The sequence below is a fragment of the Antrostomus carolinensis genome, unplaced genomic scaffold (genome assembly GCF_000700745.2).
Source record: "Antrostomus carolinensis isolate BGI_N321 unplaced genomic scaffold, ASM70074v2 scaffold5435, whole genome shotgun sequence".
Classification (NCBI taxonomy): domain Eukaryota; kingdom Metazoa; phylum Chordata; class Aves; order Caprimulgiformes; family Caprimulgidae; genus Antrostomus; species Antrostomus carolinensis.
The window spans coordinates 21,969-37,420 of NW_010315588.1; the positions used below are offsets into that span (position 1 = coordinate 21,969).

General features: G+C 35.6%; 1 protein-coding gene across 1 annotated transcript in view; it reads right to left on the bottom strand.

Moving 5' to 3' along the window:
* LOC104519778 (echinoderm microtubule-associated protein-like 5) overlaps positions 1–10,439 on the bottom strand; it is a gene marked incomplete at both ends in the record, with an annotated part of 32,210 nt that extends 21,771 nt beyond the window's left edge. Inside the window, 6 exons of the mRNA XM_010167990.1 lie at positions 1,082–1,249; positions 2,214–2,426; positions 4,295–4,551; positions 5,311–5,448; positions 6,561–6,762; positions 10,304–10,439. Of these exons, the coding sequence (XP_010166292.1) occupies positions 1,082–1,249; positions 2,214–2,426; positions 4,295–4,551; positions 5,311–5,448; positions 6,561–6,762; positions 10,304–10,439 (1,114 nt within the window). The remainder of the gene's footprint in view (positions 1–1,081; positions 1,250–2,213; positions 2,427–4,294; positions 4,552–5,310; positions 5,449–6,560; positions 6,763–10,303) is intronic.
* Positions 10,440–15,452: the final 5,013 nt, after the last annotated feature.

Below are 15,452 nucleotides of genomic sequence, written 5' to 3' on the forward strand. Positions count from 1 at the left end.
TTGGAGCTATACTATTTAACATTTTTATCAGTGATCTAGAGAAAAACAATATTGCTACCGATAGCAGATTACAGAGCTCAAAAAGCCACTAACAGGACAATTATCAATACTGTCTCAAAACAGATGTAGGTTGCACATACTGTCAGATAGCCAGAAGTAAGGTTATATATTCAGGAACAAGGAATCTAAAGAACAATTAATATAGAGAAATTTTATCTTGGAAAGCAGTAGCTAATGAACAATTTGAGTCAAAGGAAATAATTAGTTGAAAATGAATTCATACCATGAAGAATCAAACCAGTTAAAGGCTTTTTGGAGGCTTCATCAAGGAGATGAAGAGAACTACTGCTTCTTTCTGCATTTGGCACTGACAAGGCCAGCACTGAATCATTATTCAATTACCTATTAGCTGGGCCCACACTGATACATCTTCATCTGATCTCAGCAATTAAAGGGTGAAACAGTCTATTTCATTGTAATTCTATACACCTATTTCTCCAAAGGGCTCTCTAAATTCCTTTAGGAATTTCCAAGTGAGGCGCTCAGTTAATTGTATGCTTTTAGTAAACTCAGTCATGGGAATAATTGCTGTATTAGTCCCTGGTGGAAACATGATCTACATTTTTTCCAAATATTAAGCACCTGTTAGTTTGCTTTAAAGAAAAAAAATAAAAATCAATTACAATGCTTAAATTATGATCTAAATAATTCAAAATTTTAACCAAATGAGTAAATACATCATTTTTTTCCAGTGACATCTGGGCATCCAGTTTTAGCCAATTTAGTAAAGGATTATATGTACAGAATTCATAAATTCATATCTATGATCCAAACTTTTAAATTTTCCCTTTGTACATGGAACACAGCGGTGAATTTCTGTCACAATCCTGCTAGACTGAGAGGACAGGCAAGTATTAGGCAATGCTACCAAGTACTTCAGGCAGCTGCGAAGTTTAAAGAATAACAATTTTTTGCAGACTGACGATTCCGAATATTTATTTCTATACTTACAACAAATAATTTTACTTTTCTTTTAGCCTCCCCTCCTCTCATCCCTTTTTTTTAAAAAAAAGTTACTTACCTTGAGGTGCTATATGAACAGAATCCTTCAACTTCCTGTCAGGGACAAATTTCCACTGAAAGACAGAATGATCAGCTCCCCCAATGGAAACGACCCACTGGTGATCGTGTGACCATCTGACATTTGTCACATGAGCAGAATGACCGAGATATTTTTTAAACTTTGCTCCTAGAACAAGAGTAAAAATGTCTTTGAACACATGTGGAATAATATTTTAGAAGCACCTCAGGAAAACATATCAAGGAACTCTTATAAAAAGCAATAGTTTAATTAAATTTTAAGATAAATTTTTAAATTTGGATTCCAGGACATCTTTAACAAGTCAAACACAAAGAGATAAGACATATGATAGTGCTGTATGAGGTGTACTAAAGGAATATTTTAAAAAATTTTATTGTATTAATTTTAGTTTATTTTTTACAAACCAAGATTTTTGCCAATTATTATTTCCTCACTGAAAAGATGCAGTTATTTATATGTTAAGTGATGTATATTTAGGTCTGTGAAAACAATCCTATATGTGTGCTCACAACACTGGTTCCCACTGTTTTGTGCAATTTGAGTGCTAAGCACTTCTAAATTCATATCGTCACACCTTTACTAGTAGTATAGTGGTAGTAGTATAATATAGTAGTATAACTACGTCAAGTTAACATTTTCACTGACTACTACATAATTACAATACAATCATTGGATCAGTTACTAAAAAGAAGTTCCTAACAGCACTCCATTATACAGATTCTTGTGCTTTTTCTTTGGTTTTATAATTCTAGTGCAAAATAGGGGATAAAAGAGAACAAATTCAGTCTCCTTCAAAGGGAAAGACTGTTTTCAAGAACATATTTTTTATTACCTCAGGTACCAATAAAATCCTTATCACTTTGAAAACAGAATTAGAAAGACTGACATGAAATGGTTTTTAATATCACTATGGGGGAATATCAGTCATTAAAAAACCAAATCTTTTCTTTACACACATATTGCTTGAAGACATATCCTAAGCCCCATCAGAAAGATCATGCAGTTGTAGCTAGCATTAAACAAGCAATGCTGCAAACTGGAATGATGCAACAGTGCAACTTTTTGTTAGTCCTTTCAAAACTTAAGGGATAATTGAACTTAAAAGTACTACCTTTTCTCAGACATGGGTATCGAAAGAGCTTTACTATTCCATAATCATCAGCTGTAACCATAACTTGCCCAATAAAATTTGCATCCACAGAATTTATATCATTTATATCTGAATATTTGGGCCAGATTCCATTAACTTCAAGGCCAGAAACACAGGTCCATGATGCCCACTGAATGCCTTTTAATTCTTCCTTGTTTGTTACTTCTTTTCCACCTAAGAATAAAAATGAAGAGCTATTTTTCAATATTCACTTATGTAATTTTAAAGAATGTATTTTTTTTTTAATTCTCCAGAAATCAAACCCAAGTTAGACAGAATTAAATACTAACTTCTAAAACTGTCTTGATAGAACATTCTCTATTATGACCAACAGTATCAGTAGTAAGGCTTCTCAAGACTACTTAAGAGAAGAAGATCATGGGTTTGGTAGTTTACAGTTTTTATTATTTCTTGATATCTGCTTGAGCCTCTGTTATTTTTAAACGTTTATCAAAAATACATGTAGCCATTCTAAGATGAAGTCTGGAAAAATTCTGTTGCTGAACTATTCTAGAAATTTTGATTGTTTAGAGCAAACATTGAAGAACTAATTTGGATCTGGCCACTGCTATTTACTGAAAATACCATTTTTTTTGCTTGGATCCTTGTTACATTATTTTACATCAGCTCTATCTGTAATAAGATTGTTCCAATCCCACAAAGTTTCATGTAAGAGCTTAAGTACTGAGTCAGAGCAACGGCCCATTTAATAAATACTGTGTCTTCAGGAATGGCCAGGAGTGCAGGAGCAACACAAGAACAATGCAAGCAAATGTAAAAGTTGTTAGTCAGGCTGAGTACACAACTGCAGAACCTGAGCAGGATGCTGCCAACAATTCACCTCTCAGTCTTTAGTGGTAACAAAACTGAAGGCAACTGGGCTGGGTTTTTCTTATTGTTAATAGGATTATGACTAGTGGGAGGGGATGGGATGGGATGGGATGGGATGGGATGGGATGGGATGGGATGGGATGGGATGGGATGGGATGGGATGGGATGGGATGGGATGGGATGGGATGGGATGGGATGGGATGGGATGGGATGGGATGGGATGGGATGGGATGGGATGGGATGGGATGGGATGGGATGGGATGGGATGGGATGGGATGGGATGGGATGGGATGGGGGAGCTGCTTCAGGTTCTGTAAGGAGGTAAGTTTTCAACAGAAGGATAGGGCAAGGGAGAACACAAGTCAACTGTAATAACCAGAGTAAAGAATAGCCATAGAGAAAAGATAAAGCAAAATGGCAAATAAATCAGAAAGGAAGATATAAAAAAACCAAACAAACAACAAAAAATCCACACACAAAACCCAAACTAACAAAACAAAACAGAACAAACCCCCACACTCAAGGAAAAGTTTAACTACTATATAACCCTTCAAAAACTGGAAAGGAACTCAAGTGCCCTGTTTGAAGATACTTCAGCTCTGATGAAGTAACTGCATGCTTTGACAAGGTTTACTTTGTAATCTCTTTCAATCACTAATCCACGTAAATGATGAGTACTAATACTGGTTACATCCATGACTAAGTCCTACAGATCTTGTATTAGGCAACTCTAAGTTCCTTACTCATTTATAGTGGAATTTCAAATGTTACACAATTCCAGTCATTATTTAAAAATATTTAGGAGATTGAATCATATACACATCACGGCTTCAATATTTCTTTTACTTCCAGCGAGTAATTCATAACACTGGCATCCTTACATCAAATACTCTTATCTTCTCTACAGTTACCTAATCCCGTTATATTTACAAATTCATTTGCACTCCAATTGTTTCTATCTATTGCAAATTTCTCACTATAAAAGCTCTAAATTCTGTTCTTAAATATAGCAAATATAGCAAATATTTATACATATAAATATATATGTATATAGCAATATATACAAATATAGCAAATATTTATACAAAGTTAGAAAAAAATTTCTCTATAACCCTATGCTTTGAACCAGGATCTATATTTCGCTGTTTTTACAAAACTACTATACATTCTTTCTGTCATAAGTAACAAATATAATAAAGGCAGAATCTTACTTGGCATCCTGTAAAAAAGTCTCTTCCCATTGCCATCATTGGTCTGTAAGTATTTACTGTCCGAAGACCAATCCATATGGGTGATGAAACTTAAAGATCCAATACATTCCCCAACTTTCTTGTATCGCTGAACAACACCATATATATCCACAGAGCTATCATTGGAACCAACAGCTAGGAAATTCCCATCTGGTGAGTATTTCAGTTCATGAATAGCTTCTTTCCTGTCTTTGATATGAACAACCTCAGTCATATCTCTGTAGTATGAAAGAAAGCGCGTCATAAGTGTAGAAGAGCCTTATCGTAGCATCAAGTTCACAGTTTTACAAAACAGATAAAATTATGAAATAATGAAGTGAACTTTACTATCACATATGCAAACACAACATTGCTATTTTTAGAGTTGGGTAGGGCTTCATTGCCAAAGAAGTGGGAAGGGAACAGTGACACCAGAAGGTGCTGCAATGGGCTGAGGGAGGAACAAAAGGAATTATTTAAACTGGGTCTACCAAAAAAAAATAATCAGGTAGATTACCAGATCTTTATTTACTCAGGGAAGAAAACTTAACTGGTATGAGACACAGATTTCATTTTCCCTTCATAACTGTGGGATCACAGCAACAAGGCAGCACTCTTTTTGTATGTGTGATATGCTGACAGCAGCATTCCAACACGTGCAAAAAAGTTTAGGAATTAATAAAAATTTCTTGCTTAATAATTCAAGAATAATTAATAAAGCTAAAACCTAAAGTAAAACACTTCCTAGAACACTGACATTCTTTACAAATAGACCAATAATACTTTTTCAAATGTGTTGTTATGGAACAACAGGAACAAATGTAGCACACACATTTAAAAAGTCTGAGCACCCTCAAGATCAGTAATTTAAAAGAGAAACTTAACTGATCTCCTTATGTACAGTCACTACAGTGTCAATATACATACAATTTATAAAAGCAATTATAAAAAGCTTGAAAGAGTTAATAACTTATCTATTTTTAATTTTTGCAACATACCTGACTCGAAGGACAGTGAAAGAGCCATCCTTCATTCCAAGAGCGAGATGGATTCCATCAGTACTAACCGCAGCACAGCGAATGGGTTCCTCCATATTGCACCGGGCAATCAGAGCATGGTCTATTAAACTCCATATTCTAAAATAAAGTAATAATTACAAATGTAAGGAGTAGTTTGTAGCTGTGTCAAGAGATAGCATGAAGTCTGCCATTTCTGCAGAATGTTGGACGTGGGAGTTCCTATTTTAAAATAATTTTCCACAAGGAAAATCGAAGACAAAAGTGTGAATTTTGCATACAGCAAAGGATATTCTTATATATAAAATAGCAAGAAAATATCTACTGAGAAAATGTAGGGGCAAATTTTGTTTGACTTTCTGAATATAAAAAGAATGACAACATAGGACAACATATACTTTTAGACTACTCTGTGAGAATTCCACTATTTGGTTAATCATTTTAGCCAAGAAGAACATTAAAGAACAATTAATGACTTCGCTCAGTAAACATATCCTTTCCTATTAACAAGTCATTATTCATAATTCCTTACATTTAACTACATAATATTATGTCCTTTTAATAATAATTATTAAAACATGTACATTTTTACTACAAGATACTTTACAAAATCTATAATTTACAAGATATATCAGGAATTCTAAAGCATTATTTCAGTATTTGTAATTCAACTACTGTTTTGCTTAAGCACTTTACACTGAAGATATTTAACAAAAATACCAACACATTTAATTTCTAAGAAAGAAAAGGTGTTTTTGACAAAAAAAGGATGAACTTGTAAAAGGGAGTCATTTACTGGGTTTTCTCAGAATATAGATTTTATTTAATAAGCATGCATTAAGTTTGATGAAACTCTCAAGCTAAAATTCACAGTATTTGAAAAAGTTAATATGGTTAAGAGTAAAAATTATAAGTTTTTATTACAATTTTTTTCATTGTAACCTGCGAATTATTAACTCCTGAAAAGAAAACACTTACAGGATACTGGTGTATAAGTGCTTAATGTCAGGCTAAATGAAATATGTCCAAATTCTGTATGTTTCATTTTTGTGAAATACACATTTCCACTACATTTTATTACTGGAGTACTAATTTTATGCATAACTTAACTGGTTCAGAAGCACTTCAGTGTCACATCTTAATAGCTTTAAAATGTATCCAGTTCAATCAGGTTATCTACAAAATGAGCTGTTTGTATAAAACTGTACGCAGTTAAACAAACAAGATTTAACCTGACTGATCGATCATCACTTCCAGTCATTGCCAGCGGTTTTGTAGGATGGACAGCCAAAGCCCACAGCTCTCCCTCACAGTGCCCCTGCATTATCAGGAAAGGCTTATTACGCTCATGCACCACAATTTCAAAAATTTCACTATCTTGCGTCCCGACAAGTATATGGTCTCCTCTCCAGCAAACACTTCTAACAGACAGACCTGTAGAAGAGATTGTTACTGAGAGATACATCCTGAGAATTTGTGAAACAAAGGTAATAAAGCACACGACAAAACATAGAAGCAAGAAAATGTCAAGAAGTATCCATATACCTTCTTCGATTAATCCATTTACTCCTTTAATCTATTCCATATAACACATACTGCCTCTGGAGCATTAATTTTTCAAACTTAGTATTAGAAAAATTCTAAAATAAAATGTGACCCTTATTTTAATAAAGGACATGTAGCCAATTCTTGTATTACAACATCTCTGACAGAGAAAGACAATAATGACATTTGCATCTGAAATTACGCACTTAGTGTCTTTAAATTTCAATAAAGGTAGCAGACAATATAAATTACAATTTCTGACCAAACCATGGACCTTAGTACCAGTTAGATGAACCTAAATTATATAAGTGACAGAAGCATCAGTGGAACATGCATATATAAGACAGTCAAAGAGCATCATTCTCCTCAGCTTCTTTCTGAGATGATCTCTTAAAGCAAATTTTTTTTAATATCTTAATAGGATCTGGAATTTTTTTTCTCATTAAATAGAAAATAAAAATAAATCAAACTGAAATAACATATAGAGAGATGAAAAGGGTTTATGATGGAATTTAGTATGCATTTCTAACAACTGAATTAGTTTCCAGGCTTACAGTGGAGGCGAGCACTCACAGGCTGCACTTTTTTGTAGATAAGGTATGAGTTGATGGACTTAGTGGGCGAGGGAAAGGCTATGGATGTGGTGTATCTGAACTTCCATAAAGCCTTTGACACCATTTCCCACAGCATTCTGCTTGAGAAACTGGCTGCCAATGGCCTGGACAGGCATGCTCTCTGCTGGGTCAAAAACTGGCTGGATGGCCGCGCCCAAAGAGTGGTGGTAAACGACGTTAAATCCAGCTGGAGGCCAGTCACAATGGTGTTCCCCAGGGCTCAGTTTTGAGGCCAGCACTGTTTAATGTCTTTATCAATGATCTGGACAAGGGGATCAAGTGCACCCTCAATAAATTCGCAGGTGACACTAAGCTGGGTGGGAGTGTTGATCTGCTTGAGGGTAGGAAGGCTCTGCCAAGGGATCTGGACAGGCTGGATCAATGGGCTGAGGCCAATTCTATGAGGTTTGACAAGGCCAAGTGCCGGGTTCTGCACTTGGGTCAAAACAACCCCATGCAATGCTACAGGCTTGGGGAGGAGTGGCTGGAGAGCTGCCCAGCAGAAAAGGACATGGGGGCGTTGGTTGACAGCCGGCTGAATATCAGCCAGCAGTGTGCCCAGGTGGCCAAGCAGGCCAATGGCATCCTGGCCTGTATCAGAAACAGTGGGGCCAGCAGGACCAGGGAAGTCATCCTTCCCCTGGACTCGGCACTCGTCAGGCTGCTCCTTGAGTACTGTGTTCAGTTTTGGGCCTCTCACTAGAAGAAAGACATTGAGGCACTGGAGTGTGTTCCAAGAAGGGCAACAAAGCTGGTGAAGGGGCTGGAGAACAAGTCTTATGAGGAGCAGCTGAGGGAACTGGGGTTGTTTAGTCTAGAGAGGAGAGGGGGAGACCTTATCACTGTCTACAGTACCTGAAAGGAGTTAGTAGAGAGGTGGGTGTATGTCTTTTCTCCCGGCTAACTAGTGACAGAACAAGAGGAAATGGCCTCAAGCTGCATCAAAGGAGGTTCAAATTGGATATTAGGAAAAATTTCTTCACCGAAAGGGTTCTCAGGCACTGGAATGAGCTGCCTAGGGAGGCGGTGGAGTTCCCATCCCTGGATGTATTTAGAAGACGGGTAGATGGGGTGCTCAGAGATATGGTTTAGTAATGGATAGGTACAGTTGGACTCGATGATCTCAAAGGTCTTTTCCAACCAGATGATTCTATGATTCTATGACTGATTCTATGATGCGCTTCTGAAAAGTATTTTTAACTATGTAGACAGAGAAAAAAAAAAGGGCAAAAAAAAGCGCACCTTATTTATATGATTAAATTTACATGGTGGGTTAGCAGGCTGGTCAGGTACATCTGCACTGATGTTTTAATTCTGAGAAAGCTAGCTTTCAAAGCAAAGCTCCTGATCTTGCCTACTTACCATGCTTTGCCTTCAAATGCACAAATAAGACTCGCTCCACAGGAAACAGAACTGAAAGATATGCTTCACTGATTGCACTCCAACTGCAATACAATATTCAGTCCACTGAACCAGACTAGCGCTAATGCTAATGCCCCTCAAACACCCCTCAAAATGCATATATACTGCACTACTCTAACCCTCCACACTGTTTTGCTTTACAGATTTGTTCCTGTTGTGCTGTACTGGTGAATAAAACCACCTGACCATTCAGCACTATAATCTAGACATTATATGGCTATATCATCTATAGTGATTAGAAAAAAAAAAAGAAAAAAACTACCAGAATCTTTGATGAAGGATGATTAAGACATCTGTTTTAGTACTTTGGAACTTCTTATGGTGGAGGAAGATATTTTGAAAAACAATTTGATTACCTGCAGATATATCTAGAGTCAGCAATTGCTCTGCGAGCCACTCACAGGGATACAGAACTTGAGTTCATGTTCATGGATAAAATTATCAAGAGGTGAGAGGTACAGGAGCAGCAGAAAATGCAATTAAGAAAATGAGTAGAAGGCCACATAAATAAGGGCAATCCTCAAATGGATACAATAAGAAAAAAATTAAGGGAAAAGATTCAGAAAACTGAATTTATTAAAGGCAGGATTTTTAAAAAGCTATTAGCTCTGTCATGGGCATTTGAGAAGTCAAAAAGATGAGGATGGACTCCACAAAAGTGATCAGGAAGAACCAAAATAGTTCATGGCAAGAGTCTGTTCCATCAAAAGTAAAGGAAACAATATGGAGTGGAAAACAAGTTTGAGATAATGAAATGGGGAACGAAACACAGCTTTCAACTACATCCAAGAGAGCTGAGAAACAGCAACTGAGTAAATTTAAATTTACAAGAGTCACTGTACTGCAGGGCATATAAAATGCTTGTATTCTTTTCCTGAATCACTAAAGCAACAGTATCTAGAACACTGACAAAACATGCTACAGACTGCTACATATAATATTCTAGCATGAAATCATAGGTTTATCTAAGCAGTGTTTAAAGTACTACGAAATTGTAGATTACTTCCAAATAGTTTTTATGAAAATTTGAATAACTAGTAAATGCAATTTCTGTACTCCACTGTTTCACACTGTAGATCTCATTGTTTCTTCTAAGCTCTCTTAAAGCATTACTGTTCCCTGTTAAAAACTGCTGTGCTACAGAGAAGATGTGCATTTTATTGCTTTAAAAGAAAAAAAAAATCTCTGTGTTTACAACTTCATAGTATGTTTTACATTAGCTATGAAGGACTATGTGACCTTCATACTAGTGGGCATGATCAAACTTATTTTCTAGCAAATAGTCCACAGTAACATACATGAAACAAACTTTTTTTCTTTAAGTCTTTTCTTGTTCAAAACCGGTAAATTTCCTAATTTACTGGTATACAGAAAGTGACAAAACTTCTTTTTACCTTTATATCCCTGGTCTGTTTCCCTGAGATCAATCACAGTAATTGGTTTAAAATTTAAGTCCCACAAGCGAACACAGCCATCCCTGCCACCAGTGGCAAATCCCTCTTCGCATGCATTCATGCTGAAAATTCCTGCCTAAAGAGAGAAGAAAGTTATTTTTAACAATATACACAGATTAGAAACACCAATATGGAAAGCAGAACTCTCGTCCATGCCAGTATCGATTGCCTTTCTCTCTTCATACCAGTTACACTGTTGAAAATAGCATAAACATACGCAACTAATACAAGCTTCAAATATGAAAGAGTCAGAAAGGGTAACAAATTCAAAACGAGCAGAATTCACATTCAATGACAAACAGTAAGATAAGAGAATTGTTGCAATACTGCTTTCATCCTGATGATGATGATCGTAGTCATGGTGCTTCTTAACGCTAGGAAAAGTTTAGTTTCATATCCTCTTGCCTTAGGGTCTGGTCCAGCTCTCACAAATGTCAGGAGGATGATTTCCACCGATTTACGTTAGGCTTGGTTCAGGGCCTTTGTTGCTATTACTCAGCTTCTATGCAACCAGGCAAAAAATATCTGGGATTTTTTTACATTTTAAGCCAAGGAAGACTGATATAAAATTCAAGTTTAGAAGCAAAATATAAGAAAAACAGTGATCACTTTACATCATTTAAAAATATATAATATAAGCTCTTTAATTTTAAAGGTGGACATCAGGAAACAAAACCTAACACATTTTCTTTAACTCGCTTGATACGTGTTTTCTTCGGGATAGCAAAGAGAAAAGGATGATATATCTATTACCAAATAAAGATACATAGCCACTAGATTTGATGTAAATATGATACATTATCTAACCAGCATACACACTTTTTTTTTTAAAGTACATACAAAACTCACTAGTCTTATTTTCAGAAGCAGCTCATGCATTTCTGTAAGAAAAGCTACTGAAAGGGCAGCTTTGGCTAATAAGCCTATGAGAAGTTAAAAAAAAAAGTTCAATATTTATTGAAAATATTTAATATTCAGCTATGACAAAAGAAAACAGGAGAGCATTAAAAAGGATGGAACGGAAAAAATCTGTCTCTAACTCTTGTCCAAAAGAAGTTAGAACAGCCAATCACGGACATATATCTTCTGTAATATTGTTCTGAAATTTCAGTTTCTTTGGTTGAGGTTATGGATTTTACAGTAATGAAGCACATTAACCTCAAAAGTGAAAGCAATTTGCAAAGGAGAGATTGGTTTTTGAAGGAAAATAAAGCTGTAGGCTTACAGAACAAAATAGCATCCAGTGTTGAGACCTGCGAGAATTCTCAGGTACTCGTCACTATTCTCTCCTACCAAGCTGTTTTTTCTTCTTAAATTATAACTAATGAAAATATCATCATGGACTGATCATAATGAAATATGGACTGTGTTTGCTTCTCTAGCATTAGCTAACAAGGATATCATTGTTTAAGTTGAGAGAAAAGAAATCCCTCAGCTTCCACAAAAAAAGCTTATTATTACTAGTATGTCAAATGACAATCAAAACTGAAGGACTAGGGTGACAGAACTCAATTTTTTTGACATGTCAAGTCCATCCTCAGGACACGGACTTTTAAGACAAGCCATATTTTCAGGAGCAGTACGTGCCTAAACAGAAATACAGTGGAATTTTTTAAGTCATAAGCAGATTAGAAGGCTAACTCTCATTATTTCTAACGTCCTGAAAATCCTCTTTCTGTTTCTTTAGGAGTCTAGAGATTTTTGAAAATACAACCCAAACTGTATTTGTTTTTCTGTGTGTCTGTCTGTTTTATTGCATTAAGCTTTTAGCATCACTGAGCAAATAAAAGGCCAGAGGAATTTTGCCTCATTTTGTACCATACATTGAATTCTGCCCAAGTTCTGGCATATTTAAACATTTTAAAGCTTTCTGAAATGCAACCTTGATAACAGAATTATTCTCTTTTCTATAATTAACTCCTTCCCAAATCCATTATTTAATTAGTCACTATTAAAAAAAGAATCAGACATTTGGCAATGTGGGAAGCTGGTTGAATATTCTGGAGATAAAATCAAGTGGATCCAGGATTAATCTGTTTTCCATTTCACAGAATATCCTTATCTTGAAAAGGACATACTGGTTGTCAAGGAGATTTGGCAGATGTTGTGCTTGCTCAATCTCCTGAAATGCAATAGGACATTCTCGTTTCAGTCTATGTGCCACTGGAATTGAAGAATTAGATGAAAACTAGAAGAAAGGTCCCTTATTAATGGGGACTGTAATGAAAGAACCTGAGCTTACCTACTCTTCGTTTAATTGTTAGGCCCACACTTAATGGGGAAAAGACAGATTCTTTACACTGGTAGCATGGCCAGTCATAATTCTTCAACTAAATCTTTCCTTTTAGAAACTGTCTATTAACTATCTGTTAACTATTGCTAACACAAATCAACTTTGGAGTCTTCGGGCTTCTCTTAATCCTTCAGCCTGAAATTATCATTAACGTAATTTGATTCTTGATGGTCAATAGCCTTCTAGCAGTAATGAGAGGCAGACAATTGCATCAACTTTGTTTGATCCAATTGAATAATGTGAGCAATAAAGACTGATTGCGCTCCTGAATCAAAATAAAAGGTGTGGATAAAAGTCTTCCGTCTTAAAAATTATGAAGTTTGACATATGGACAGTGATCTTCTGCTACAAATTTTTCATTACAGTTCCTAATGAATAGGAAAATTCAGGAAATGACATCTCAAATTGGTCAGCAGTTTTCTCAGAATGCAGAATATTTCCTATTTTTCCAATATAACCAGTTGGTATCACATCTGTGTTCTCTCAAATTGGAAAAGAAGAGTTGAATGAGAGCAAAGGAGGAAATAAATACCCAGATCTACCAGAAATGGTAGATGAAAGCTGGAGAAGTACAAGAGCAACTTGATAAAGACAGTCTGTACTGCATGAATATTTTGCTACTGTTTGTATCTACAAAGCTGCTGATAGTGAGCTAGTGTTAGGTTTTCTATTGCTGCTGGACCTATCTTACTTCCAATGGACAAAAATCAAGTGTTAATTTATCTAAATGCAGTTGTTTACATAAATCCACCACACTGACTCTGACACTGCAATTCCTAAAACACAACTGAAGCTAGTTATAATTAGGACTAAGCTTGAAAGATCATATGGAAACTTCAGAAGAAACTGACTACTACTGAGCAATATGGAGAACAGAGATGTTACAGCAGTTCAGTAAGAACTCCAGTGCTTCCTTTTCACTCCTAGACACTACTCAGGACATAGCTGTCAACATGTAAAGGAACACGTGTTGGACACTTATTCTAAGGTATTGCCTCTCCCAATATATACTGCATAACAAGGAAATGGATTGCAAACATTTAAGGTTGATGTCAGCAAGTTTACAGTGGAGAACCACTACTGTGAAATTTAATCTTCTTATCTAACAAATCACCCAATAAACAGTTTAAAAAAGGGCATATTACTGTAAAGAAAATATAAAACAGTTCTCTATATGCCTCTCATTGGACAGTTACCTTTCAAATCCACGACTAGTCCAAGCAGTAGGAGAAAAACACTGCATGGCTCAATGTGTTGGTATATGATACCAGCTAAAATACATTCATTTAAGTTCATTATATTGTTTCCATCTATATTTAATTAGTATTCAGCCAACTGACATAGCCGTGCAATAGTTTTAACAGAGTGCCTGTTATTTAACCCCGAGCCTGTTATTTAACCTCAGTTTCTGACATCAATCCACACAACTTTAATGTGTACTTCTGAAAGGCTATCTCAAAATAAATTATTCAGCTGTTGAGAAAGCATCTTATGTACATTTACTATGCAAGGCAAAGGCACACAAGAATCTTTAAAACATACAGTGTTTTTAAATAAGCATACTATTTTGTTTTAATACCTGAGTAACATCTTGTATATATACCTTATTAGTCATGGACTACTTTAAATTTAGAACATGTAAGATGATAAAATAAATAGAAGAATCTGTAGTCTGTTCTTTGCACTGGTACAAAAATGAGACATCTAATAAAAGATTTTTTTTTTCTAGTCAAGGTATATATTAACTTTCCAGAAGGAGATGCACTGCCATTACCCTTTGTTCTATTACTATCTGCCCTTGTAAAAGTCCCTCCCCAGCTTTCTTGCAGGCCCATCTTGTAGTTTCCATCTTTTCCTACTTTTGATTCCTTCTACATTAATTGAACTCTCCAGTCCTCTTTCAACTAATTCTCCAGTCAATCCAACCTATTTGCTTTCAACGTTTTTCTTCTACTCAAACTTAGGTAGGAATTTGCCAGAAACTCTTCTTTCCTCTGTCTACAGTTCTTAGTGTTGTTGTGGCAGAAAATGGATAATCTGGCTTAGCTGTGAACTCTTATTTTGCTTGTTAGTGTTAAAGTTGCTATCTGCTTCCTCAGTTGCTTATACTGGGACAGCCTGGTTTATTTTTCACATTGAATTACTCTTAAAATAAAAAATGTCTTTTCAGCTAGGGTAACTGTAACAAGGATAGCCAACCTTTGAAAAGAACCCATTTTCTCTATTAATGCAGACCACTGCCAGCTGGATGGACTATATGCCCACATCACTAACGTGCTTTACAAAATGTTTTCCTGCATCTCAGACACCTACTGTTTGTATTGCGAGAAAGGACTTCACAGTACTTCATGCAAATAATGAGCCTCAAATAAATTTTTAGTTTAATTCAAGCCAGTTGAGGAGTAATGATGAGGGAAGCTACACAAGTATGCAGGGATGACAATTCCAACACTAGCATACTGAACAGAAATTTAGATCAATTCCCTACTATGTACATACCATGCTTTCAACAACATATGCACATCACAAATGTTACCATTTACACTTGCATTTTTTTAAAAAAAACTATGTATGAGAAGGATATGTTTTATAAAATTAAGTACAAAATAACTGTAATATATGATGGTAATAGCTTAGTATAGCTGAAGAGGCCCTCTTATTCCAAACTGCTGTATTTTGTGCTTACAATAATCTGACAATATTATCCTTTAAGGTAATATTTCATTGAAAAACAAGGTTTCATTTTGTTACAAAGTAAGCTTCCAGAAGAGATTTTATTGGTTTCCACCCCACTCC